The following is a 25,444-nucleotide window of genomic DNA, read 5'->3' on the forward strand; positions in this document are numbered from 1 at the left end:
CAACCGCAGGCCTGCCTGCTCTACTGCTCCAGTGATTTGCAGGGTTGGCACATGAAGTGGGGAGGACTACTTTGAACAGTACTGGGGACCTTCACATTGGCACTGCCATGTGAATAGCACCAGACCTGTTCAAACCCCTCTACCTAACTGCAAGCTTCCCTGTCAGCTTGCCACTGGGCAAGCCATCAAGGAGCTAGTGCTTTCCCTCCCACCCTCTCCCTGCCTTGGTAAAAGGAGGCAGGAAGCAGAAGAATGTGTGATCCTGGGGGCCCCTAGGGACTCTGGGATGCGTACAGTCATTACAGGTGATGTTAGAAGATATTTCTGTTTCCCCCTCCCTGTCCTGAGAAGCTTCTGGGTACAGGAGCTTTTTTGTCTTTTTATTTTTTTTGCTGCAGAAAAGCTATTTTTCCTCTGAAAAAAATACTGATTTAATACCTGCGCACTAACATTTTGCACCAAGAAAAGGGTGCATTTCTTGGTGCAAAATGGGACCAAAAAATACACCATACTTTGGACCATACTGCTGGCAGTATGGAGGAAGTCAGTAGCTGACTGACTGATGGTGCAAGAACTCTTGAAGCAGTGGAGAAGAAGAAAAAGTAGCAACTGAAATGGAGGTAAAGCTATTAGTAGATGTTCCTTATATTTGCTGGAGATTCTGCCATTTGCTCTGCATGTTCAATATCTAGTGTCAACAAACGGTTAGCTATACCAAACAGAAGAGAGCTGGCAGTTCCTGCCCTGCTGACTTTAGAATATGAATATCAGTCTTACCTTTCGCGAGTCATTTATGGTAACGAATAATGTGTATTTTTATGTACAAGGTGCATAAAATTAGCAATTGTTAATTAGCATTTGTGAATTAATCACACATCAGTAAACTAAGATAAAATCCGGGCTTCATGACTCTAATATGAACTTCTGCTTACAGTTGAACTGGTTTTTCTAGATGAAATAGGAGTACATAGAACCAGTGATTTAGTGAAGTGCTATCAAACAGAAGATGACTGGCAGAACCTCTGTGGGAAGAAAAGCCTGAAAAGTAGTACAGCTGATCTGCTGCATTTTTACGAAAATTACTTTGTGCTCCCCAACATTTCTATTCATTCAGGAGTTGACAATGGGCAGTCTAAATATATGCTCTAAAATATTTGCTGTTATTTCACATAAATCTGTAGATGGATCTCAGAAATTGAAGTTGTGGTCACTCATTTTTGGGCAATTTTTTTTTTTTTTTTTTTAGATCTTTTTGGTACAAAACATTTCTCCAAAAAGACCTCTCCAAATCATAGGCAATAATGCCAGAAAATTCTACCTATCAGTGCTCATTAGCTATATAAGACATGGCTATCTGGACTGACTGAAGAATCATTTAAAGCAGTAGGGGCCAACATTTTTGGCAAGCCTGCCACAAGTTCACCTCTCTTCCTGCACCTCAAGTGCAACTGTGATCTGCTCTGCAGAAGACTACAGTAGTCCTGCAGCATGAGCTCCCCAGGGGCTGCCCCTTGGTGCACCCTGTTCTCCAGGACCTTGCTGCGCCTCTGCCAATTCTACATTAATGCAGCAACTGTGCTGGGTCCCGTCTCAAGCCACACTGAAAATGGCAATCTGGCAGCACTAAACAGGGTGCAACAGGTGAGACATGCCCAGCTGCCCCAGCTCTACAGGCCTCCCGGATAGGGAACCATGAAACTGAAAGCCACCGCATTCCCTTTTGACCCAGCACCCTTTCACTTACAGCCTAGAGTCTAAAAAAGGTTGAGAACTACAGATGCAGACATACCGTAAGTTTATAGAGAACCTGAAATAAGTACATGGATGTCTGAATTGCCCCCATCATTTTACTAGGTGCAAAGAGTTGTTACTGCCTCTGAATTCATGGTTTAACATTAAAAATGCATTCTCCTTTCCAGAGCACACTGGAGTAAGTGCATTATGACTATCTACAAGCATTTCTGATAACATCCACATGTACAGGTACGGAAATTGAATGAAGACAAGCAAAACTTTCATATACAGTCAGGTTGAAAAGGTGAAGATACAGGGTTGGCTTAATTTTCCTGAGTGTCCTGCAACTTTTAAGAAACCACAAACAAGGTGCTAATGGGAGGCAGAAACCATGCAATTGCTCCAGGACAAAACCAGCCCTTGCAAAGGGCATGACCTAGATCAGCATTTCTCAACCCATGGGTTGCAAGAATATACGAAAAGGTCACAAACACACTTAAAAATGTATCAACAAACTTTAAAAATGGATTCTCCTTTAAAGGAGAAAAATGTGGGAAACCATAGCTTTTCCCTTACAGGTTGGCAGAGTTTCAGCCTGAAAGGGACTGCTTAGAGCTCCCATGCCCCACCCCAGCCCTCTGCCCCACACACTGGAGGCCTGGGCAATGGGTCAGGAGTGAGGGGCGCTGGGTTGGGACTGGCCATTGCTATTTACAGATGGGTCCTGGTACAAAAAAGCTTGAGAACCACTGACCTAGATCGTGTTTACCATGTAGCGAGTCAGATCAAAATCACTGGTATTGGGCTTCGGTGAAAGTTGCGCCCAGGCTGCCTCAGCTGAATGAAAAAGTGAGCCTGATCATACATTAGCACAAAAGTACCTTTGTTTAACTTCCCAAGTCTCCTGGAAAGAAACAGATCATTTTACCAACATGCCACTGTGAAATCTTCCCTGAATAGGTCCTGGACAGACCAGTAAGAACCCAGATAAAAACCCATCCCACCACAATTTCACCTTCAATTTTTTTCTTCATTTTGGAAACCGGTTCTTTTGAAAGCCACAGATTTGAATTTTCTATTCTTGGTCAAAGCAGATGAAGCGTACGTTAGTCTTTAAATTGCTAAAATTGTGTTTGTCAAAAGCTTTGTAGAAGACCTCCACAATACAGTGATTAAGCAGTAAGCGCCTTTGATCAAAAGGACCAAACTCTTATGTTCTGCCAAAGTACAGCTACTTCTTGCTTAATGTCATAGTTACGTTCTTGAAAAATGCAACTTTAAGTGAAATGACGTTAAGCAAATCCAATTAAGTCACAGTAGTTAACTACTAGTAGACAGCAGCCAAACAACATTACAACCAACATTGCACAATTTTGAACTAGTGTGTTCTGTAATAGATTAGCAGTGTAATAATGCAACAATGTTAACCAGGACAAAGTTAACTGAGGAGTACCTGAATTGCAGGTAAATCAAGTTTGATTTGACAGTGTTTTGTTAAAATAACTGCATTCTGGAGCATATACTACGAAAGTCACAGCAACAAGAACTGCATCATAGCAACAGAAGTTACTACTCAAAACAGAATTACAAAAAACAATCTTCTAAATGTGTCCTTTAAGTGTCACGTTTTCAAGTAATACACACTAACAATCCAAGAGATACATTTTGAAGTCCCTTCCATGCTTACAAACAAGTGACAGATTTCAGATTCCAGCACTATCCAGGTATCAATCCACAAATTAAGTACAATCCAGTACAGTATACACTTTTCAAATTAGTTTAGCAATCCACTTAACTCTTATGCTGGAATGGCCACTCGGTCTAATCATCTCAATCTCTGCTGAAAGTTACTTTAAAGTTTCAAAGTATGTCCACATTCAAGATACTCTCAATTGGCTTAGAAAAACACCATTCATTAAAATTCACAGCATGTGAATTGAAAAGAAATGCGATACTTAAAATACACCTAACCATAGTTCTACATTGCTGGTATTGCTTCCTTTCATGAGAAAGGTCAAAAATAGGTAGGAATAACATTTTGGGGAAAAAAGGGTAAGTTAGAATTATGTAAGCCCAAAAGCAAAAGACTAAATTAACCTCCTAGAAATTTTATAGTAGGGTACTTGAAGTCTTTATTCAGTTAGATGTGCAGATTAAGTAAAGCTTCTTCAACAAAGTGTGCACTATGGAATCCCAAATTTTTCTGGGACACATGTCAAAAAGTCTGAGTGGAGCCAGACTCCGTTCCTTTGAAAGGTCATGTTGGACAGAGAGTCTATTATGGATTTCCCTCCTAAGCCTGTGCACATTGATTAGAGATGGGAAGGCTCTGGAACAGCTGTACTTTCCACCCTGATGATGTCAATGACCCACTTACCATCTGGGAGCATGCGCAGTAGCCTCTTTGGTTCAACAGTGCCACGTGTTACACCCAAGTGCTGGGTGCACCATATTATGGGTGTCGTGTACACATGTACATGATTGATTGAAGGATGACTGACAAGTGGAGTGACTTTGTTGGTATAAAATAAATCTTGTGAGGATTTTGGGCGCGTGATTGGGAATGACTGGTGTATGTGAGTTGAAGACTAAGACAACTGTGGTGATGGTATACTGTGCATGATTGAGTTGGTTGGTTTACAGATTGATGATTGATTTTGAGAGGGCTTGGTTGAGTTTGTATTGCTTGTGGCAGACTGTGTGAAAGGTGACTTATTGGATTACTGGATTATTTGGACCACTTGATTGGAGACTTACCTGTACTCATCTGGGACTTCAATCATCAGTTGGAGTTGCAAATATCAACCTTCCCCTCACTCTCGGTTCGAGTACACTGTGTGGAAAAGACTGAGGGCTTGGTTGTCACAGTGGTTCAGTGAGCCTTGAGAAGGCCCTGATTCTGTCTGCTACTACCCTCTTTGGCAGTCTTGCTTATAGTGTTATATTCAAACCAGTGTATATAACAGGTGCACTATTCCTACTCATTAATGTTCTTATTTTTGTTGTATTTGTGATTTTACAATATACTTATAAACCTTATCCAAGTCTCCACAATAGTTCCATTATAGGGTGCATGATGGCGGGTTGTAGTCCTATGTGCATTCCCAGCCCCAAAACCCACCTCCCTCAGAGATAATTAAGAAAGGCCCTGGTCACCTTAGGAGGCCTAACAACTGTTCATCCCATTAGGTTCACTGTAAGTGATCAGTGTCCCAGGCACACACTCCAGTGTCCGCCTTTCAGTCGCATGTAACAGTTTCTATGAAAAAAACACTGTACAAGGTAAAAAGGAAAATAGACCTGTTAGGGTGACACTATGTAGATTTTGGGGGGCACTGGGCTTGCAGCTGAATAAAGGCTTTTTCCTCTATGTCAGCAAAAGCTGCTAATCACAAGGCAGGATGATATATTAAAGAAAGTAACTATGCAAATGCTTAAGTAGGCAGTTTTCTAACAATGGGATAGTGTGCAAGATGCATGATTCCCTGTGTAAGGAGAACAAGATGCAGCCCACCAACTATTGTCAGGAGATAAGTAGAACCAAGACCTTGGAGATGAAGGAGTCAGCAAGAAACCAGAAAGAACCAGCAAGTGACTGAGAGAAGCAGAAATCAAAGTCTTATGTGTACCTCTTAGCAGAGGCATGTACATGAAGGAAATGCATAGGTGAGTCCATGCTAATGAAGTAAACAGTAAACAGAGGCAGAACTTGAGATGGGAGGAGAAGCTGGTGGAACAGAAGGAGGGACAGAGGTGGAACAAATATTAATATGTATGAACCAAGGTGTATAAAATGTAAAAAGAACTAATGTTCAGGGCATGTCCCCAGTTTGTTAGTTTTTTTGGGACCTTTGCCCAAAGCTGTCTCCATTCTAAATAAAGCTTTTGCGAGCAATGTGTGCAAGTAGCATTTGCACCCTGCTTGGTCTGGCTAATGAGTAACAGGATTCATGAGCAACTGGATTGTCTTCCTAGTCATTGGTCACCACATGGAGTCAGGGGTCTAACAATACCTTTAAGTATTTTTTTTAATATCTAGATTCATACTTAAAACCAAAGCTAGGACATCTAGGTGGAAAAGGTTAATAGGATGAACTTTTCTGGCAAGAAGAAAAAATAAGACCTATTTAACTGAGACAGGGCAGCCCCTACATGTAAGAATGAATGACCGGCAATCTGATGTCAGTTCCAGAAAGACCCGCAAGCCTGTGGAAGAACACTATAACCTCCCTGGACATGCCACTGCTGACCTCAGAGCTCCTGTGCTCAGTAAAAACAAACTTGAATGCAAAATTGCGGAAAAAGAAATCATCCAGATTGGATTGTATTAAACACGGTCTAAACAGAGTCTACAGACTCATATTCCATTACCTGAATTAGCTTTTTGGAGCCCTTTGTCTCTTTGGGTTTGATATGTATTTGCCTTTCCTTGCAGTGCTCCTCCTCCTTCCTCTGCCTTCCTTGTCTTTTGTATTCAAACCATGCTATTTGATATAATATACTGCTCTGTCCATATCCTTTCCCAGCATCTAATGAAGTGAGCTTGGGTTCACAAAAGCTTTTGCATCTCTGATTTAGTCTAAGATGCAAATCTACCCTGACTTCTGCCAATTTAACGGAGATCCACTGTAATAGTGCCTACATTCCAACCTAACAATGAATCAAAACAAAACAATACCTATTAACATTCTCCATTGAGGAAGTCTTATGGCAGAGGTGAGTACTTCGTCTCCAAGCAATTAAATTTTGCCATTTGATTCTGAATATCTGAGGGTTGAAACAGATGTTTGCCCCATCTCACCATAAAAATATTTATGGAGAGACAAAGGCCAGATACTGGGCTTTCTGGAACCGCCTCTGCAGCGTGGCCACCTGGTAGCTGGAGTAGATGGTTCTGGGCTTTCGGTTCTTTTTGGGTTTCCCGTTGGCCAAGCAAACAGACGAACAAGCAGACATCCATACTTCTCGATGCACCACAAAGGCCCCAAATTTGTGGCCGCAACACAGGCGGCATCAATTTATGTCGCTCCATTGTGGCAGTTGTCTATTAGGTTTATGACAGGACAGCATGGTCAGCCTGGGGCTGCCTCTGGCTGCCCTGGTCAAGTACTCCAGGATCAGGCCTCTGAAGCCCTGGGAACACCTGCCTGGGTTGCCCAGACACCATCAACACTCTGATGTGATCCCAGGGCTGAGGGATGGTCAGGACATGGAGAGAAGGAAGACAGTCTAAAAATAAAGCCAAGATGAAAAGAAAATGGGAGTCAGAAAATATGAAGGGAAAGATATAAATGGGGGCAGAATTATGCTGAACTTTAAGAGGTGAGGACAAGGAGCTTGAAGTACAAGAAGGAACAATGAAATTGTACTATTATCTGAGCAGGAGGAGGAAGACGGTAACATTATAAGTAGCAAGTTTAGTGCTGCAAAGGAGGTGGGATAGGTAACATAAGAGGTGTGGAGATGGTCATTACATGGAGAAAAAGATGATAACACCCAGAAGAACAAACTGAACAAACAGAACTCTGTAGGACCTTGTATCCATGAGGAGTTAAAAGATGTTAAATTTTTTGACAAGGAGAACACTGAAACCTGAATGACAAGGAGAACACAGAAGTTGTCAGATATAGAGGAAAGTAGTGTGGAAGGTGAAAGATACAGTATTTAGGTGGAAACTAACTCAGATACATGGATCCAATGTGCAAAAAAATACTGAAAAGACAGTAAGCAATACATGACTGCGCAGACAGCTAAAATTTCAGATAAAGAGGTACACTAGGCAAGTCACTTGCAACACATGACACTGAAACATATAGTTTTGGAAACATTTCAAATCTATTTTAGTATTCACTAGTATCTGGATACAATTAAAGCATAGCACTATACTCAAATCGCATTACCATTCTGACTAATAAGCTGGAATCCAGACAAGGACATATCAACACTTCTTTTATTTAGCTATTGGTTATTTCTGTCTTCAGGCCCAAACCTGGTATCAAGGCTTCATTATGTTGAAGTAGTAAGCAAGGGGAGATGCCTTACCCCAACTAGACAAGTGTCTGTTTTGTTAGAATTGTTTGGTTCTATAAAATGTATTGCAAGGTTAAATTATATCTTTAGGACATCTTTTTTTGCATGTTCTATAATGCAATTCTGACAATTACTAAATTTCATAGCATCAGGAAAACATGCAAGGTAAAAAAGTGCCCTTCTCAGAACAACTCCCTGTTGCCCGGAGAAACCGTGACAACGGGCGAGTCCTAACCCCCCCCCTCCCCCACCTCTGTCCCAAGCTGAGTAATTCTTACCCTCAACCTGAAAAAGGTTCTGGCCGCTGATCTAGTCTAACTCCCAGTACTGAAACAGAATCAAGTATACCTAGACTTTCCCTAATAGAAATGTTTCTAAGCTGTTCTTAAAACATTCATGAAGGGGATCCCACAACATCCCTAGCTACTGCTTCATTCGAGAAAAACTGATCACCCTTTTCTCTGTTATAAGCAATCTTCCATATGTTAAGTCTCCCAATATATCTCCTCTGTCTTCTCTTTCCTAAGCAAACTCATTCCTGCTACCTTTTCTCACTGGTTGTTTTCTAAGCCTGTTAGATTCCCTCCACTTTGTTTACATCTTCCTTAAAATGTAGTGCCCTAAACAGGATACACTACTCCAGCTGATGTCTTCACCAGAGGCAATTAGAACAGAATAGTTACTTTATATATCTTACATACAGCCATTCTCATTATCTATACTGTAATCCAAAATGGGATTTGTGTTTAGTGAAATGGCATGAGAACCTCATTTTAGAATGAAAGGTGTATCAAGCTTTGACAACTTTCCACAGCTTTGACAACTTTCCACAGCTGAAGTTTAAAAAAGTCCATCTTCAATTAACTCATGATAAAAATTAGAATCAGGAAAATGCAGAAAGCTGAATGATAACTTCTAAACAGCTCAGAGAAACACCAGGATCAGGCCAATGTTCTTCACAGATAGATAGGTAGATAGCTTGTCTCTTGCAGTAGTGAATATTATAATCAGCTAGAAAATGGGCTCTCCAGGTACTCTGCAGCAGAAGTTCAAACTTTAAGCATGCCAGACAGGGTTTTGGAAAAAGTAGTACAGCACAACATCCATTCAGTCAGTGCACTGTATGTCTCACTTCCTCTTATTACTTTTATGTCACTTGAGAGTTACCAGCAAGACATGGACTATGTGGAACATCCCACATGTTCTTCCACAATACATTTAAGCGTTTCACTTGTGACAGCAAATTCAAAAAGAGCAGTAACAAGTACACCTGCAACATAGCCATGTACTCACTAATTGTTTCAAAGATGACTGAAGTTTTAAATACACTTCTGTTGGCACTACATTTTCATGCTACGCCACCCCGAAACAGATTCCCATACATTACTCATTATTATAACTATGAACAACATCTAGTTACTAGTTTCTTGGCTCCTAGCTATCAAGATTACAAAACATGAAGATGCACTTCCCCATAGGGCGGTTAAGGGCCAAAATGGAAATGAACACTTTGAACGGATAATGAACATAATGAACATTTTGGCCAGACAACTCTCTCTCTGATATTAAATTACATTACATTTTATCATGGCTAAAATTAGCCTTCAGTAGCAAGTAGAGAAAGTATTTTGGTACAAACATATACCTGAGAAGATGCACTACTTGCCTGCATACATGTTGGCCTTGTTCAACAGATCTGTGCATGCGTGCATGTCTGCGAATGCACGAATCCCCAAGCAGTTGATCGGATGAAGCTGGGATTCCAAAAATTCACAGCAAGTCCTCTTCACATCCTGCAACTGTAACAGACCAGCTGCTGGGAGAAGAACCTATGAGAAACAAAAACTGGTTAATACTCTATATGAATTTGTACTCCGATTTAGATCACTCCAAAATATCCTAATAAATTTAATACTAAGCAGGAGACTGGAAAAGTATCACAACTATAGGAGGTGGGGTTGGAGGGGGGAAAGAGGGGAAGTATTAATTAATTTTCATCCACAATAATATAGTAGTCATGCTACCCCCTAAACAATCCTGGGACTGCTGAAGTGGCAGGGTCTCAAGAATTCCCTCATCTTAACCCTAATGCCTCTGCACCACTTTCTCTCTCTGCTGATCACAACAGGTAGAGTTGGCAGGCAAGACGACAGGGGGAAAGGGACGAGGACAGGGTAGGGTGAAGGTTTACAACGAGGAAATTCCCACCAGCACTGCAAAGGCCTGGCAAGAGCTGGGGCTCTAACAGCAGCACTTTCAGGGCCGGCAGAAGCAAGAAGATGGAGGTCTCCATCTCCTTTGGCAGCTGCTGCTTTTCAGTCACTACCAACTAATCATTGACAGCCACCTCCTCTTCCCCAGGTGATTTTGTAGCTTATCAGCAAGGGAGCTAGAGTGCCTATAGCCTCCCACCCCTTGCCACATTTTCATAGAGCTGCAAGTTCATCAGAAATTTGCAGAGCTACAACTGAACACCTGTCCATTGCCCAAAACTCATTTTACCAGGAATTTATTAATTTCTTCACTATCAGTAATAACATCAATGTAACTGCTTCAGCTATCCTATTTTAAATCCTAAGGCTATCACTTCAGGTGGGAAATAAACAGTAGGATCGCAGTATAGCCCAATTTAAGGACTATCAACTCTTAAAGATCCTCATTTTAGGGTACGTAGGGAATTAGCTGGAGTCAGAGCTGATCTGCTCGCACAACTGTTTGAGTACTCGTGGCACTCAAGACAGGTCCCAGAGGATTGGAAAAGGGCCAGTGTGGTACCTATTTTCAAGAAGGGGAGGAAGGAGGAATCAGGTAACTACAGGCTGGTTATCCTCACCTCTATCCTTGGCAAGACCTTGGAGAAAATTGTTAAGAATCACATTTGTGTAGGACCAGCGGGTCAAATAATGCTAAGGGGCAATCAGCATGGGTTCACAGCAGGCAGATCCTGCCTGACTAACCTGGTTTCATTTTACAACCGGGTTACAAAATGCTTGGATGAAGGAATAGAGGTAGATGTTATTTACTTAGATTTTAAAAAGGCCTTTGACAGTGTTACACCCAATTCTTATAAATAAACAGTTGCAACGTAGATTATTACACAGCCCAAGCTCTGTCCTGGGACCGATACTATTCAATATCTTCATTAGTGACTTGGATGAGGGAGGAGTAAGCACCCTGTCCAAGTTTGCCGATGACACCAAACTATGGGGGCAGGTAAACAAACTAGAGGGCAGGGAGCAAATCCAGGCTGATTTGGACAGGCTGAGGAACTAAGTGGAACAGAATAGGATGCAGTTTAACAAGGATAAGTGTCATGTGTTGCACCTGGGGAGGAAAAATCATCAACACTCCTATAGCCTGGGAGGGACCAGTTTAAGTAGCACAACTGCAGAAAGGGATCTCGAGTCATAATCAACTCCAAAATGAACATGAGTCACCAGAGTGATGTGGTAATAAGTAAAGCTAACCGCACCCTTTCTTCAGTAAGTAGGTGCATCACAAGCAGGTCCGGGGAGGTGATACTTCCCCTCTGTGCGACACTGGGATAACTAGAAATAATGGCCACAAACTGAAAGAGAGCAAATTCAGACTGGATGTCAGGAAAAAATTCTTTACAGCGAGGGTTACCGAAACATGGAATACGCTTCCAAGGGAGGCAGTGCTGTCCCCTTCCTTGGAGGTATTTAAAAGGAGATTGGACAGACACCTTGCTGGGGTCATGTGACCCCAGCACTCTTTCCTGCCTGGGGCAGAGGGTCAGACTCGATGGTCTAATAGGTCCCTTTGTATCCTAACATCTATGAAACTATCAACAGTTAAAAAGGAAGAAGAAAAAAAGTGTTATAAACCCACATATACACAGTTGCTAAGCACAGTCTTTCAAAAATAACAAAGAAATCAACAGCTCTTTCAATGATATTAATGCAAAAAATAGACTACTGAATCGAATTAAAATAGTAAATAAGGAAAAAGATCTTCACATTAATCATCATTTAAAACTGCATACCCCAGCTTCTTTAGGAAGGTTCACTAATCACTAGATTAAAAGACTGCAATGAGCCAAGTTTATCTTAATTGTCACAATATATACAAGTGTGAAGATTCTGTGATATCTGGAACTGAAACCTTGCAAGCATTTATGTATATGCTTTTCAATTTTTTTTTTTTTAAATAAGAGTAGTTTCCCTGACCTACACACATGGCTAAAATACTTGCAGGATCAGGGTTTAGTCTGCAATTTTATTTATGTTACAAGTAGAGATGAGCAAGTCTTTCTCTGAAAACTCAACATTTAAAAATGAGTTTCCATAAAAAAGGGAAAATTGCCATACTAAAAAATTTTGAGAATTATAGATTTCAATGTCAGAACAAATTTAAAACTTACTTGCACAAATATTCATACCAGAATGCATGCCTGTTCACCCAAGCAGAAAACAAATGCTACGAGTGAGGTGACCAAAGAGATATCAATGGATGTCCAGAATAAAAAATTCTAAAGTATTTCAGCTAAATAGAAAACAAAATTCATGTAAATGTCAATATGTTCTGTATAAACTGCAAGAAAGAAAAAAAACTAAAATAAATCAAATTTATCCAGTTAGATTTACATGCTTAGCTCTTGTTACTAAGCAACAGAAACTCTGATAATGCACAGCTATTTGTAATTTTGCACCTGTAGAACTACTGGCTCTAAGGCTATGAAGCATTTTTAAATGTTTTTATACAGGTAGCTATCAAAAAGCGGTAACTTATAAGTATTCACACCACTGAATCTGGAGATGGAGGATACAGGTTAAAAAAAAAAAAAAAGAGTCTTATGACTACAAGTATATTTAAAATAGTCAGAAGGAAGCTCACTGCTCAGTACTTGCTCCTCTCATTGCCAGTCTTTCTAGTCTTCCATGCACAATGCTGTTGTGGGAGCAGACCAGTAGAGGGCATTGTAGCATTCCCTTTTTATTCCTTTAACAACAAATTGCTCCAAAAGGCAAGTGATAACAATGAGTAACTTCCCAACTGATTGTAAAGGAAAAACATTTCTTCTATTTGCACTTTGTTTTTAATGAGCTTCCATGATTACAAGGTATCATTGTAAACAATGATGGAGAAACTTTACACATATTTTTCAGCTTGAAGTAGAACAGGTAAGACTTGGAATTGTTGTAAAGTCAGGGTGGATTATTTGAATGTTGGACTTCCTAATCAAAGATCATTGATGAAGATTACCTGGTCCACTCCCTTTAACTCTCACTCCTAAATGCTTCATTTTACAGTGACAGTCTTCCTTCTAATGTTCTTCAAGTCAGCTGAAATTATTTAAAATGAGACACTCCTTTCATTCCCAGTTAGAGGCACCATACCTGTCCTGACACCATACCCAATCAGACAGATCAACTCACAAGTCCAATTTCCAGTTCCTGTTATATATTTGTACCACATACCCAGTTGCCTTCACTAGTATGTAATATCTTGTTTCTATCTCCTATCATGAAATTCTTTCACTATTTATTCTCCAATGAAGAAACCTCACTGGGGATGTTTCTCTGCTACAGAGACAGCTTTTTCCCCCTTTTAAAAAAAAAATATTTATTTATTTATTTTTACTTAAAGCAGTCTGGCTCTATGGACTATGAATGAGAGATGAGCTTGGGAAATGCCTCTGCAAGACTTGTTCCCTAAATTTGTTATTATCAGCTATTACTTTGTTTCTGGTCATGAAGCAAGGTTTAACTAAAAAGGTGCTAGACTGAGCAAATCCTTATGCATATTGTGCTGCCCCACCCCTGCAAGAAATACTGGGATCATGAACACCCAAGCTGGGATGAAAGAAATAGGATGGGGTTTTTTGTTTTTTTAATTTAAAAGTCCCTAAGGAGCTGGAACCAGAGCCTGCTGAAAAGCTAAACATGTTTTTGGAACCAAAGTCTCTTTTACAGGTACAGAGAATATTTTCTTTGTTTCAGTTTAGCTCAGCATATTTATGCAAAGTTAAGCAACCAATGGGAGCTGAAGCAGCAGGACAGCTCATCTCCCAACCTATACAGTATTTGTAAGAGGATGACATGCATCAATTCCAAAATCCTGAGGGATGAGGACCAGAAGCAAATCTGTTCAATTCATTAAATTCTTCTGCTTATAAGCGAAGGTTTTAAAACACAAAACATTGTTATAAAGGTTCGAGGTTTTTATACCCAGCATATTTAATGTAATTTTATTTCGTTTAAGAATGGTTTAAAAGTGCTGAGGGAAGGGGGTTACAATCTTAATAGAATTCAGATTTTCATCCAAATAGTAACGTACCACAATTAGTGAAATAATTAATCTGATTAGTAAATGAAGTTTACCATTTTCTAACATAAAACAAAAGTTAAGACTCTGAATAACTGGATGTTAATTAGATCCTGGTAAAATGCACTATATTTAGTGCCAACTTACTGTAAATCCTCTATTGAGCTCTAATTTGACATGTGTTAAATAAACCAATGACAAATCAACACTACTTTAGGGAAGTAATGCAAAGAAAGATCAATATTTAAATCTAGGTTGCTGCTTGCTAATTTAAATCCATCCACCTGGACTCCATCACTTGGTATTACTAGTTTGTATTCCTAAGACTCCCTAGATGCTATAGCAGTGGTGGCCAACCTTTTTGGCAGGCATGCCACAACTTAGGCCCTACCCCCTACCTGTGTGCTGCTCTAATCTCTGCTCCCCACAGAGGAGCCTCTAGGCCAGGGAAGCAGAACAGGACACTGCTACAACAGTGCTGTCACTGCCAACAGCCAAGTTAACCCTTTTCTGGCCCCATAATGCAGTTTTGTACGTCAAGCAAGTATTCAGGAGTAACTGCAGGGCGACAGAAGGGCACCTCTTGGCAGTGACATCTGACACAACCTCTCGCTCCTGCAGCCTGCCTTGCTCTTCCACATGGCCAGAGGCTGGTGTAACTGTCTTATAGTTTTTAGCAAAGACTTTATATTATTTTCTCTTTTTTTTGTGTAACTGCCGCGCGGCACTCTCACATTTATGTAACCTTGAAGTAGACTGTTAATCAAAATGAACGCTTTGTACTTCTCTCCACTGGCATTAAGCTACACATGCGCATTCTGTAAATTTCATTTCTTATCTAAAAGTGTCATTTTTGCAGAAATGAAACTTATGTAGAAAATCTGCCTAGCAATAATTATGTAAAAGAAAATTATCCTATCTGTATACTATAGTTAGTGTCATAGAGGCAGTCCAACAAACATTTATAAAAGAGGCAAAAAAGCAGGAAGCAGCAGAGACGACAACTGGAAAACTCTGTGGGCCTGATCACCCCGCAGACCGGTTCTCAGCCTCCCCGCCTGGGCGTATCCCAGCGAAGATAAAGGCCTCAGAAATCCGACAACTGACAACGATTCACTGTGTTACAGTATTGCTTTGTGTTTCCCAATTATGAGCCGTTGACCAGTTCTGGGACTTAAGGAGTCGGCAGCCGCACCTAGCTTTGGACTTGTTCCACTGTTGGAACGCAAGGGCTGGCTCTGGAACCTCGTGAACCAACGGACACCCTATAGAATATCCCATTCATGAGCTGTTGACCAGTTCTGGGACTACGGAGTCGGCAGCTGCTGGCTCTGGAACCCCGTGAACCAACAGACCCCTTTAGTATCCGGCATACTGTAACTGAAGAAACATCGGAGACTCCGCTTCTCGACTGCCTCTCATCGTAGCTTAGACAGCATATCTACGCTCGCTATACTTGTATTTACTGCAACTTCGTTCCAACCGGCCTCCCCTCTTACTTGTAAGAGGGTGAGGCCAGGTGAGTGAATAAATCTTTTTATTTTACTCTATATCTACTCTGTAATAACTTTTATGACTAACATTCCATATCAATGAGCCGTTGACCAGTTCTGGGACTTAAGGAGTCGGCAGCCGCACCTAGCTTTGGACTTGTTCCACTGTTGGAACGCAAGGGCTGGCTCTGGAACCTCGTGAACCAACGGACACCCTATAGATTAAGAGACACTAACTACTTACTCTAAGTCGTCTACTTGTGCCAACTTGGCGAACCTCGAGGGCGGCTAAGAGCTACCTCAATTCCGCCCCACAAGCCGCGCGCTCGCACAACTCCGCAAAGCCCGCGGCTCCCCTAAGCGGTGCCGGAGCCGCTAGCCCGGCATTTCGCCACAGCTGGATTGTCCTTGCTTCTATTTTAAGGTTTGTAACAAATGTTATCTGAACAACAGATGCAGAAACAAGAGACTTAATACTGTGGGTTCCCCTACCCCAGACATTTAGATTGCCTCTCGCATAGAAAAGGACAAAAGAAAACTTGACAACGGTGGGAAACAAGATTTGTTTTTGCACATTTCCTGGCAGCATTTTCTCTCAGAAATTAGGTTTTTTATACACTTAAATACCTTGCACAAAAAAGAGCTTTAAAAAAAAAAAAAGAAACATAATAGCCTCATTTTGTTTGCTATTTTGCCTGAAAAATGCCAACACAAATAATTAATATGATGGATGCCTAAAAATAGACACTTGACATCTTTCCTTGCATTGCTTTATGCAGAAGACAAATCTGCATCTGCAACAGTAGGGAAAAAGTAAATTAGAAGAGTAATTTTACACAGGCCTCAGTCACAGAGATGCCTATGAATGAGAATACTGCATTCACCCTGAAGACAGACGAGGCTTTGAAGTCAGCATCCAGATGAAAGAATAGTGGGTGCCTGCCGGAATAGAAGACTGCACCACATGTGAACAATAAAAAAAAACACAGAATTTTTCACAGATTCCAGTTCTCCTGAAGAACTCTTTAGGAGTAATTTTCATCTTCTGAACTCATTAGTCCAGCTAAATAGTCTCAACAGTAGGTAGGTGCTTTAACTGTAATCCCCAAGATCCACATGTTTCACAGGCATAGCAAAGAATTGGAAGTGACAATGTTAATAGCATTATGAGCAACAAAAAACAGATATGGTTTATTGCCAGGAAATTCTTCCAACGTAACAAAAAAAGCTTGGTTTGGTTTTTCAAAAAAAAAAAAATGTGCTCAGTTTACTCCCATCCCACTGAAATGAGACTCACTGCAGAGATAAGCACACTAGTTACATTAATATACAAGAAAACACCATAAAATGATTCCTAGAAATAGAAGAAACTATTTTTGCTTTGAACTTTTGATGTTTTGTCAACAACTAAAAAACTACTTCTTCACTAAGCCTAAAATATAGGTTAATATATCTCTTACATAAAGGATGGAAAAAGCCACCTGCATTGCAACCAGTTAGATTTTGTCTAGACAAAAGAAGAAATTAATGCTGGGTTGGGACTAGTTAATAGGTACTAGCCACTTCTAATTTAAGGTCTTATTTTACAGAGAAACCTGTAGTGCAACTGAAGACCAGCTAAATTAAGCGGGTGGAAAAATACACATTCACACTGATAATCAATCCAATTAAATTACACATTCCCATTAATATTATACTTAGTATAGACTGCTATCAAACATACTTGTACAACACTATAGTACATCTAAAGATGTGAAAAGATGACCAGCTTCCATAGCTGTTACATCACATCGTGTGCTTGCGCAAAGATTCAAGGAGACGCATATTCGCTTCTGAAGAGCTGTATGTGGCTCCAGAGCTGCAGGTTGGCCAACCCTGCTACAGGGTATTTCACAGTTAGTCTCTCAATCTCAGACAGAAAGCAAATGATTAAGCCTGGCTGTCAGAGCCAACCCTGGGAAGTTTCAATTGTTGCTTTATTGAATACTCAAGTATCATAAACAAAATTGTCATCACAGGAACTGAGGAAGACCTAGCCAAGAATACTGTACTAGGCTACTGAATAAGCTGTAGGCGCCACTGGACATGCATCAGGGGAAGTGGTGGGGGCATGAGTACTGGTGCGGTCCTCTCACCACTACTGTCATGGTTGTCCCATGCCTGGTTGACTGAGCACAGGGGGAACCCTAGAGCTGCTCCTGCCCCACTCCAGGTACAGGCTGCAGCTGCACAGGTTGCCAGGCTTAGCAGGGAACAGCAGTAGCAGCAGGGGACAAGGTTTCTTCTTCCTGCACCTGCTTCTTGCCAGATCTCCCCCCGCCACCACCACCCTAGGTGATCCCCGACTAGTTGGGGGCAGGCACTGGAAGAAGGAACCTGCCCCCACCACCATCCCTAGCTGACACAGGCACAGCACCACTTCCAAGTAGCTCCAGCCCCAGGCTACAGGGAGTAGCTGTGCCCAGCTGTGGTTGTATTAAAAAAAAAAAAAAGCCAGAAATGAAATCTGAACATACTACTAAACTTTTCACTGATGGAAACCAAAATATTTTCCATTTTTATTTCATCTAAACCCTCCCCTCCCTCCCCCACCCACCCCCATTCTTCAATTTGGCCAGAAAACAAAAAAATGTAATTATATACACAGCCCTAACTGTACATCATCCAGTGCAAGAGTCCCTATTCATGCCACACTCCAATACTGGAAAGATAAACTGTAACAAGAAAAACATTCCTTAAGAACAGGATAGTAATTTAAATTGCAAAGACTCATCACTCCGTGAATGGACACACTTATGGCAGAAAAAATCTCTGTAGCAGTTGTAAAAGCTCCATTAAATCAGCTGTATAAAACAAATTAAACACTTTTAACATCAGTGTCAAACATTTATGGAAAACCTTCCTACCAAAAAAACAGTATTAAAAAAGGTAAAATATAGGCATGTTTGAAAGGAAGCTAATATAACCCATGCTAAGAGCATGGTTCTTCATCCCCCTCTAGAATGAGGTAAATAATCATAACAGACAAGATTAAGCTTTACATTCAGCTTTAAATCAGCTAGTGCAGCAGTGTCAAACATGGCCTTCACCAATAACTCGTCCCACCACCAAATGCCCAGGTACAGCATCAGGGACTAGTTTACGAGGATGAAAGGTAAGAGATAACAGTGTTAACTCCAGTGACTCCCTGAGCTAACAGGGGCTCTGGGATTAGCAGGGACTATCGGTGCTGCAATCACAAGTAAGTCTGGATCCAGCCTGTAAGAAACTTCACAGTTTGGATCCAGTTCAAGACAAAGAAACGGCAGGGGGTAGGGCACAGGGCAGCACACAAATGAGTGTGACACCCCTGAGCTAACAGATACAAATAAAATTATTAGAACATCATGCTTTCAGAAGTATAGGCCCCACAGTTTCAAACTGTGCTGCTGAACTAAGTCAACTGTTAAATTACTGATAATGAATTTTCAAGCATCCCTCATTATCAGATATGTATCTGTACATGTAAAACAGTTAAAACTTTTTCAAAAGGTCAAGGTCCACCCAAACATAGCAACCATCAGACAGGTTTGGTTGAAGCAAGCCAGTTTCTTTAGCCAGTGGCACCCAGAGCATCGGGTATTCATTTATACATCTGGGTCAAATGGACATGATCCCTGGCAGAAATATCCACAAAGGCTTCATTAATTCCTCTGAAGTAGTCACAAAAAGCCCTAACTACTTAGCCACCATAGTAGTTGGGTGGCAAACTACTCCTTTTTCCGTATGTTGTGTAGCAAACTGCGACTTTGCTACATATTTACCTGGGTAATACGTAAATATGTTGTTCTGATCCATTTTATGGCAATAACTATAATGCCCCAAGCAGCCCAGTGGATGGGAGAAAGAGGGAAAGGGACCCCACATTTGCCAATCTTGAAAGGACACGAAACCAACACATTTGAGAGTACAACTATCTGCTGAAAATGTAACAGTATGGTTCTTATACTGTAGCCAGCTTTGCTCATCCTAAACAATCCTAAAATGCTCTATTTGCTGTAAACAGGTAAAGTGAGGAACCAAAATAGCATGACCTTCTGTTTTGCAGGATGCAGTAGGTACTTCATAAGGCAGTAGATTGTACTCATCAGCTCTAACTTATACACAGCACTCACCTACCACACCTGCCAGTAAAAGAAAGTCTTCAAATTTTCTATTTTTTACAGTAATTCAGAACCCTAAATCCAAGCTAGTAAAATGCTTAAAGCTCACATGCTTTGCATATATCTGTGTTGAAAGACACACAGCAAAGAATGACTCAAGATAAACATCTGTAATAGTGGGTGGGTGACATTTGAGCAGGCTAAAAATAGCTTTGGATGCTATCAAAATGTATGTTTCCCCCATGAAAGCTTTTTGCTATCATTCCTCTAATTTGCAGTGGATAACATCTAAATTCTCCTACAAATTTCATACTGGAATACCTTCTAAAGAAAGGGTTATTCTGCGTGACAAGCTTTACAATCATTTGGAAAATACAGGGTTTTTTTCTTAAATCTAGGTACTGCTTTTACAAAATAAAGAAGCGAAGAAGGTAAGTTAAGGTTAAGATTTTCTGGGAAACTGGGCTGTCTCCCTCTCCAAAAATGTTTACAAAGAGTGATAAATCAAAATGCCCTAAGGTTAGTACAAGACGATTTGCCCTCTAATTCCCATAGATTTCACCCTTAGTGCGGATTAGGATGATTAACATTATATGCAGTCCTCAACTTAAGACATTTCAAGTTACAACGAACAGTACTTGCGACATTTATAAATTGACACCTGTTTCAATTTTCTGATGTCAGTTTCAACTTTACAATGCTTCATCCGACGCCATGCTACACCAGCGAACAAGTGCGTTGTGTCATCCATCTCCCTGGAGAACATCTGTCCAAACTTCCTTGGACACTTTCTTTAAGAAAGCAGACAAGAAAAACCTGTAGCCAAGACTCTTGAGAAAACTACAGCCAAGAGTCCTTCAAAAAGTCCAGCAAAGTCACCTCAAAGAAGTCCTTGCACATCAATATGATTGCTATTTACAATATAAATATATTAATGTAACTATATTACTCATCTATAATTGATTAAGGACAAAAGTCTGGGTTAATTTTGGTGAAAATAAGATATCGGGCCTTGGTTCAGGAGTCACTCCCCCATTTATAACATTGCTTCTATCGGAACATTGGTTCCAAGTTACAATGTTTCAATTTGAGACACAATTTTCAAGAACCAATTATGTTGTAAGTCGGAGGACTGCCTGTACTGAGAAGTGCGTGTGATGACAGCAGCCAAAAAAACCCCCCAAAATAAAACATGGCTTTCTCTTGTAAGTAGCCTAAGTTAACTACTGTAACAAGCGCCTTAATTTACATGGAAGCAGTGTTTTTACATGCTCTCACTGCTATGGACATAAGAAGAAAGGCAGCTGCATTCTGTATTGAAAGCCCCCAGATGTTGCCTTTCCAGGTTTGTCTCTGGAAACTACTGCCAAGCACAAAGATAAAAAGGTATGGATGCCTATGGCAAGGGTCACAGCTGGGGGGGGGCGGAAACACTTCTTTAGGCACATACTGGTATATGGGCATTTCTGCCTGCAACTGAATTTGGGAGTGTAATATTTTTGGGATGACTACATGATTGAAGACAACGTGTAAGCAGATAGTCTAAACTGAGGATGCAGTTTGAATGGATAATAAGCTGATTTTATTCATTACTTTCTGGTCAGACAGACATTGCATAATAGGAAAGCAACATGGTCTTACATAGGGGTTGACAACTGTTTTGCCCTTGTGGTCAAGAACTTACGACCCAGCCCTCTACCAGGAGACACAAATCTACATGCACACACAGACAACTGAAGTTGAATGTGCTTACCATCACTGCAGACATCTGGCACCCTGAAACACTAGTAAGCACAGGCATAAGAAAGCAGTAGGGCATATTGCAGAGGAGGATGCCATGTGAGGGATGGGTGGCTCAAGTGCAGCTGCATGCGACCCAGTCTCTTGTGCCTCCCCAAGCTGGGTTGCACCTTCTCAAGCCAGATTCAACCTCTTCACTGGCTGGATATGGCGTAGGTACCATAAATTGCTGACCTCTGGTCTAGTAGACTACTAGTCAGGAGGTAGAGTCATCTTATTCCTGACTCTACTTCTGAGCTCCTGCGTGGGACAAGTCATTCGACTTATCCGCATGCCTGTTTCCCCTGATTCCTTGCCTGTGGTCCATTTAAGATTGTAAAATCTTTGAGGCAGCCTGCTTACCACCATTCATTAATATAAAATCTAGAACCCTAGTTCTGGTTGGGGCTCATATGGATTACTACAATACAAAGAACAATAGTGTAGTCACAAACAGATTCTACAAGTAACCCCACAATTGTAATACCAGTTTAACATATTTTCAGAAAAACACAAACAATCAAGCAACTGATATATATGATGTTTGAGAGCAGGGCCAAAAGCCAACAAAGAAAAATACTGCTGAGAGGCCACAAACAGGATAATCATGAAGCTCTCTGTATGCAGGATGACATTTGGAATGTGAGTTGATAAATAGGGATGGTACAAACTGAACCTACCTTGAACCCACTAGCATAAGCAGACTTAGTGCTTCAAAGATACAGCTGAAACAATCAAAGATGCCGTCCTCCTCCCTATCACTATTAACATTTCAAAACAAGCATATAGCCAAAAGCCAGTTTGAACTAATTAGAAGTTTTCTCACACTAACCTGATATCTTGCTTTCTTTTACAGGGGGAAATTCCCACCGACGCACGTATCGTGTCACACGCACTAGAAGTTTTTAACTAACCATAGAGGTTGAGTCAATTAAGTGTAGAATCTGTGACGCAAAACTGTCTATATAAACTTGCTTACTTAGTATCAAGGGGGGCTGGTTCTTGGAGGAGACGGCCTGCTCTTAGTTGTTGTATGCATGCTGTATGCATGCTTCAATAAAGAGCTTTGAGATAAGACCTTGCCTGTCTTTTGCGGTCAGACAACGGACCTGGGAAGTTGGGGTTCGAGTCCCCGACAATTTTGGCACCCCAGATGGGACTCGTCTGACTCTCCGACGCGAGATTGGACTCCGGAGCAACGCAGCACACATCCTCAGACTTTGAGGAGCCCTGCCCGGTGGCTGGATCCTGCGTCGGCGAGAAGGCGTTGTCCCATGAACCAGCAATGACAAGAAGGGGGGAAGAAGTCATGGATGGAATAGAGGTGGATGGAATGCAAGAGGGAGAGGAGGAGCAGTGAGAGGCAGAGGACGCGGAGCTGGAAGCAAGTGTGATGGCTGTCATTACTGTGGTGAGGAAGGACATTGGAAGAGAGAGTGCCCATTGCGTCCTGAGAAGGACTATAAGTCAGAGGCAGCAGGGCAGTTCGCAGAGGACAGCGAATGAAGGGAGGCGCTGCTCCCATGGAGTCCTGAGATCTTTGAGGCTGGACTTGTACAATTTAAATGTGATGCTCGGTTCCCTACTATTCCCCTTAAAATAGGGGAAGAAACTTTTGAACTGTTAGTGGATACTGGTGCTACTCATTCAGCCATTCCCAAGAGAGCGGCACCAAGGGGAAGTATTGAGAAATGCATGATGGGAGTTACTGGAAAGACAGAGCAGTGTTTTATGACCAGTAATTGCACAGCCACCCTGGGCTCTTTAAATACTCAGCATTCCTTTTTACTTATGAATGGGCCCGTGAACTTGCTTGGCTGAGACTTGCTGTGTAAATCGCACGCTCAAATTTTCTGTAATCCAGATGGTATTCTTCTAGCAAAAGATCTAAAAGATGTCCAGTTACCCCATGGCTCTACCTTGGTAACTTATGTGGATGATACACTAGTAGCATCAAATACATAGGAAAATAATGAGACTGATTCCATTTATCTGCTCAATCAGCTGGCAATGAAAGGACACAAGGTTAACCCTGATAAATTACAATGAGCTAGACAAGAAGTGAAGTATCTAGGATGCACTCTAGGACCTGGAACTCATGGCTTAGACCCTAAGCGAGTAAAAGCAATTTTAGATATTCCTTTTCCCATAACTAAACGAGGAATGAAAGGTTTTATTGGAATGATTGAATTTTGTCGTTCATGGATAGTGACTGCTGGTGAATTATTGAAACCTTTACATGATTTAACTAAAGATGAGGAAGAGGAACCTTTACATCCAAATGCCGAGCAGTTAAAAGTCTTTAAGGCACTCAAGGAGTCCCTTATTCAGGCCCCTGCCCTGGGGCTCCCTAATTACAACAAGCCCTTTGACTTATATGTACATGAATCTAAAGGAGTGGCATCTGGAGTGTTAACACAATTGACCCCTCAACCTGTTGCTTACTTGTCAGGACAATTAGACCCCGTAGCTCGAGGGCATCCAGGCTGTCTAAGAAATGTTGCAGCAGCTGCTGTAATTGTAGAAAAAGCTCAAGAAATAGTTCTAGGACATCCCCTCATGGTGCATACACCTCATGCTGTGGCTAGCTTGTTAAATTCACAACAGCATAAGCACCTAACAAACCAACGAATATCAAAATATGAAATTGCTCTTCTGATGACACATGGGGTAACCCTCAAACGATGTGCCACGTTAAACCCAGCCTCCTTGATGCCCCAGGAGGAAGGTAGTGGATATGTGCATGATTATCTGCAGGTCTTGGACTTAATTTCCACTCCTCGCCCTGACCTTACTGATGTTCCCCTCCAAAACCCTGAAATAGAGTTGTTTGTGGATGGCTCTGCTTTTGTTCGTGAAGGCATCAGATACTCTGGATACGCAGTTACTAATAGCGAGACTATATTAATAGGGGAGGCTCTCTCACCCGGAGTGAGTGCCCAAGCAGCAGAGTTGAAAGCCCTGACTGCAGCCTGTCTCTATGCTAAAGGAAAGAGTCAATATTTATAGATTCAAAATATGCTTTTGGAGTGTGCCACGCCACGGGTGCAACTTGGAAAGAACAAGGTCTCATTACCTCATCTGAAGCTCAGATTGCCCACGGAAAAGAAATTGCTGAGCTGCTTCAGGCTATTCAGGCTCCTAAGGAGATTGCAGTGATACACTGTAAAGCTCATACGAAGCAAACTGATCCTGTCGCAATGGGAAATAGATTGGCCGACAGGGCGGCCAAGGCAGCAGCCCTGCAAGGAGCTCATCTAGATTTAATTTCCCCCCAGCTCAATGGCAACTACAAGCTTCAGATACTGAAAAAGCAACATGGGAAAAGTGGGGGACACAACCTAATCCAGTGGGAATCTGGGAATGTGATGGTCGTCCTATTCTACCTAGAAGCAACCAGCATAAAGTGCTACAAAAGGTTCACAATAACACCCATCTGGGAGCGAATAAAATGGTTCAAGTCATTCTTAGGCAGTTTGTGTCTCCTGGATTAAGTGAAATGGCCAGGAGAGTGGTAGAAAGTTGTATTCTGCGTCAGCAATGTAATCCTAAAGGAACACGCCAACAGGCACCACCTGGTAGGCGCAGATGGGCTCATAGGCCCATGCAGCATATTCAAATTAATTTCACTGAGTTACCCCCCTCAGAAGGAAAAAAACATTTGTTGGTAATTGTAGATCAACTTTCGGGATGGGTAGAAGCCTTCCCCACTACCCAAGCCACTGCTAAACCAGTTTGCAAAGTGGGATTCTTAATGAAATTATGCCAAGATTTGGCCCTCCTGAAAAAATTGATTCTGACTAAGGAATGCATTTTACAGCAAAAATTTGTAAAGAACTTACTAAGGCAGTTGGGACAAAATGGGTTTTTCATGCCCCCGGCACCCTCAGAGCTCAGGCCAGGTGGAATGTATGAACAGACCTCTAAAAGCCACCCTAACTAAGCTGTGTAAGGAACTCAGGATGAAATGGACTCAAG

The 25,444-nt window shown here is 41.4% G+C and overlaps 1 protein-coding gene across 3 annotated transcripts in view; it reads right to left on the minus strand.

Annotated features, from left to right (window-relative positions):
• Window positions 1-25,444, minus strand: part of KLHL2 (kelch like family member 2) — a 100,130-nt gene that overhangs the window by 37,033 nt on the left and 37,653 nt on the right. For all 3 annotated transcript variants that reach the window (XM_090036249.1, XM_090036248.1, XM_090036250.1), the window contains one exon: window positions 9,431-9,593. In XM_090036249.1, coding sequence (XP_089892375.1) covers window positions 9,431-9,593 — 163 coding nt within the window. The remainder of the gene's footprint in view (window positions 1-9,430; window positions 9,594-25,444) is intronic.

Source organism: Crocodylus siamensis, chromosome 2 (assembly GCF_052110815.1).
Source record: "Crocodylus siamensis isolate JL-2025a chromosome 2, ASM5211081v1, whole genome shotgun sequence".
NCBI lineage: Eukaryota > Metazoa > Chordata > Crocodylia > Crocodylidae > Crocodylus > Crocodylus siamensis.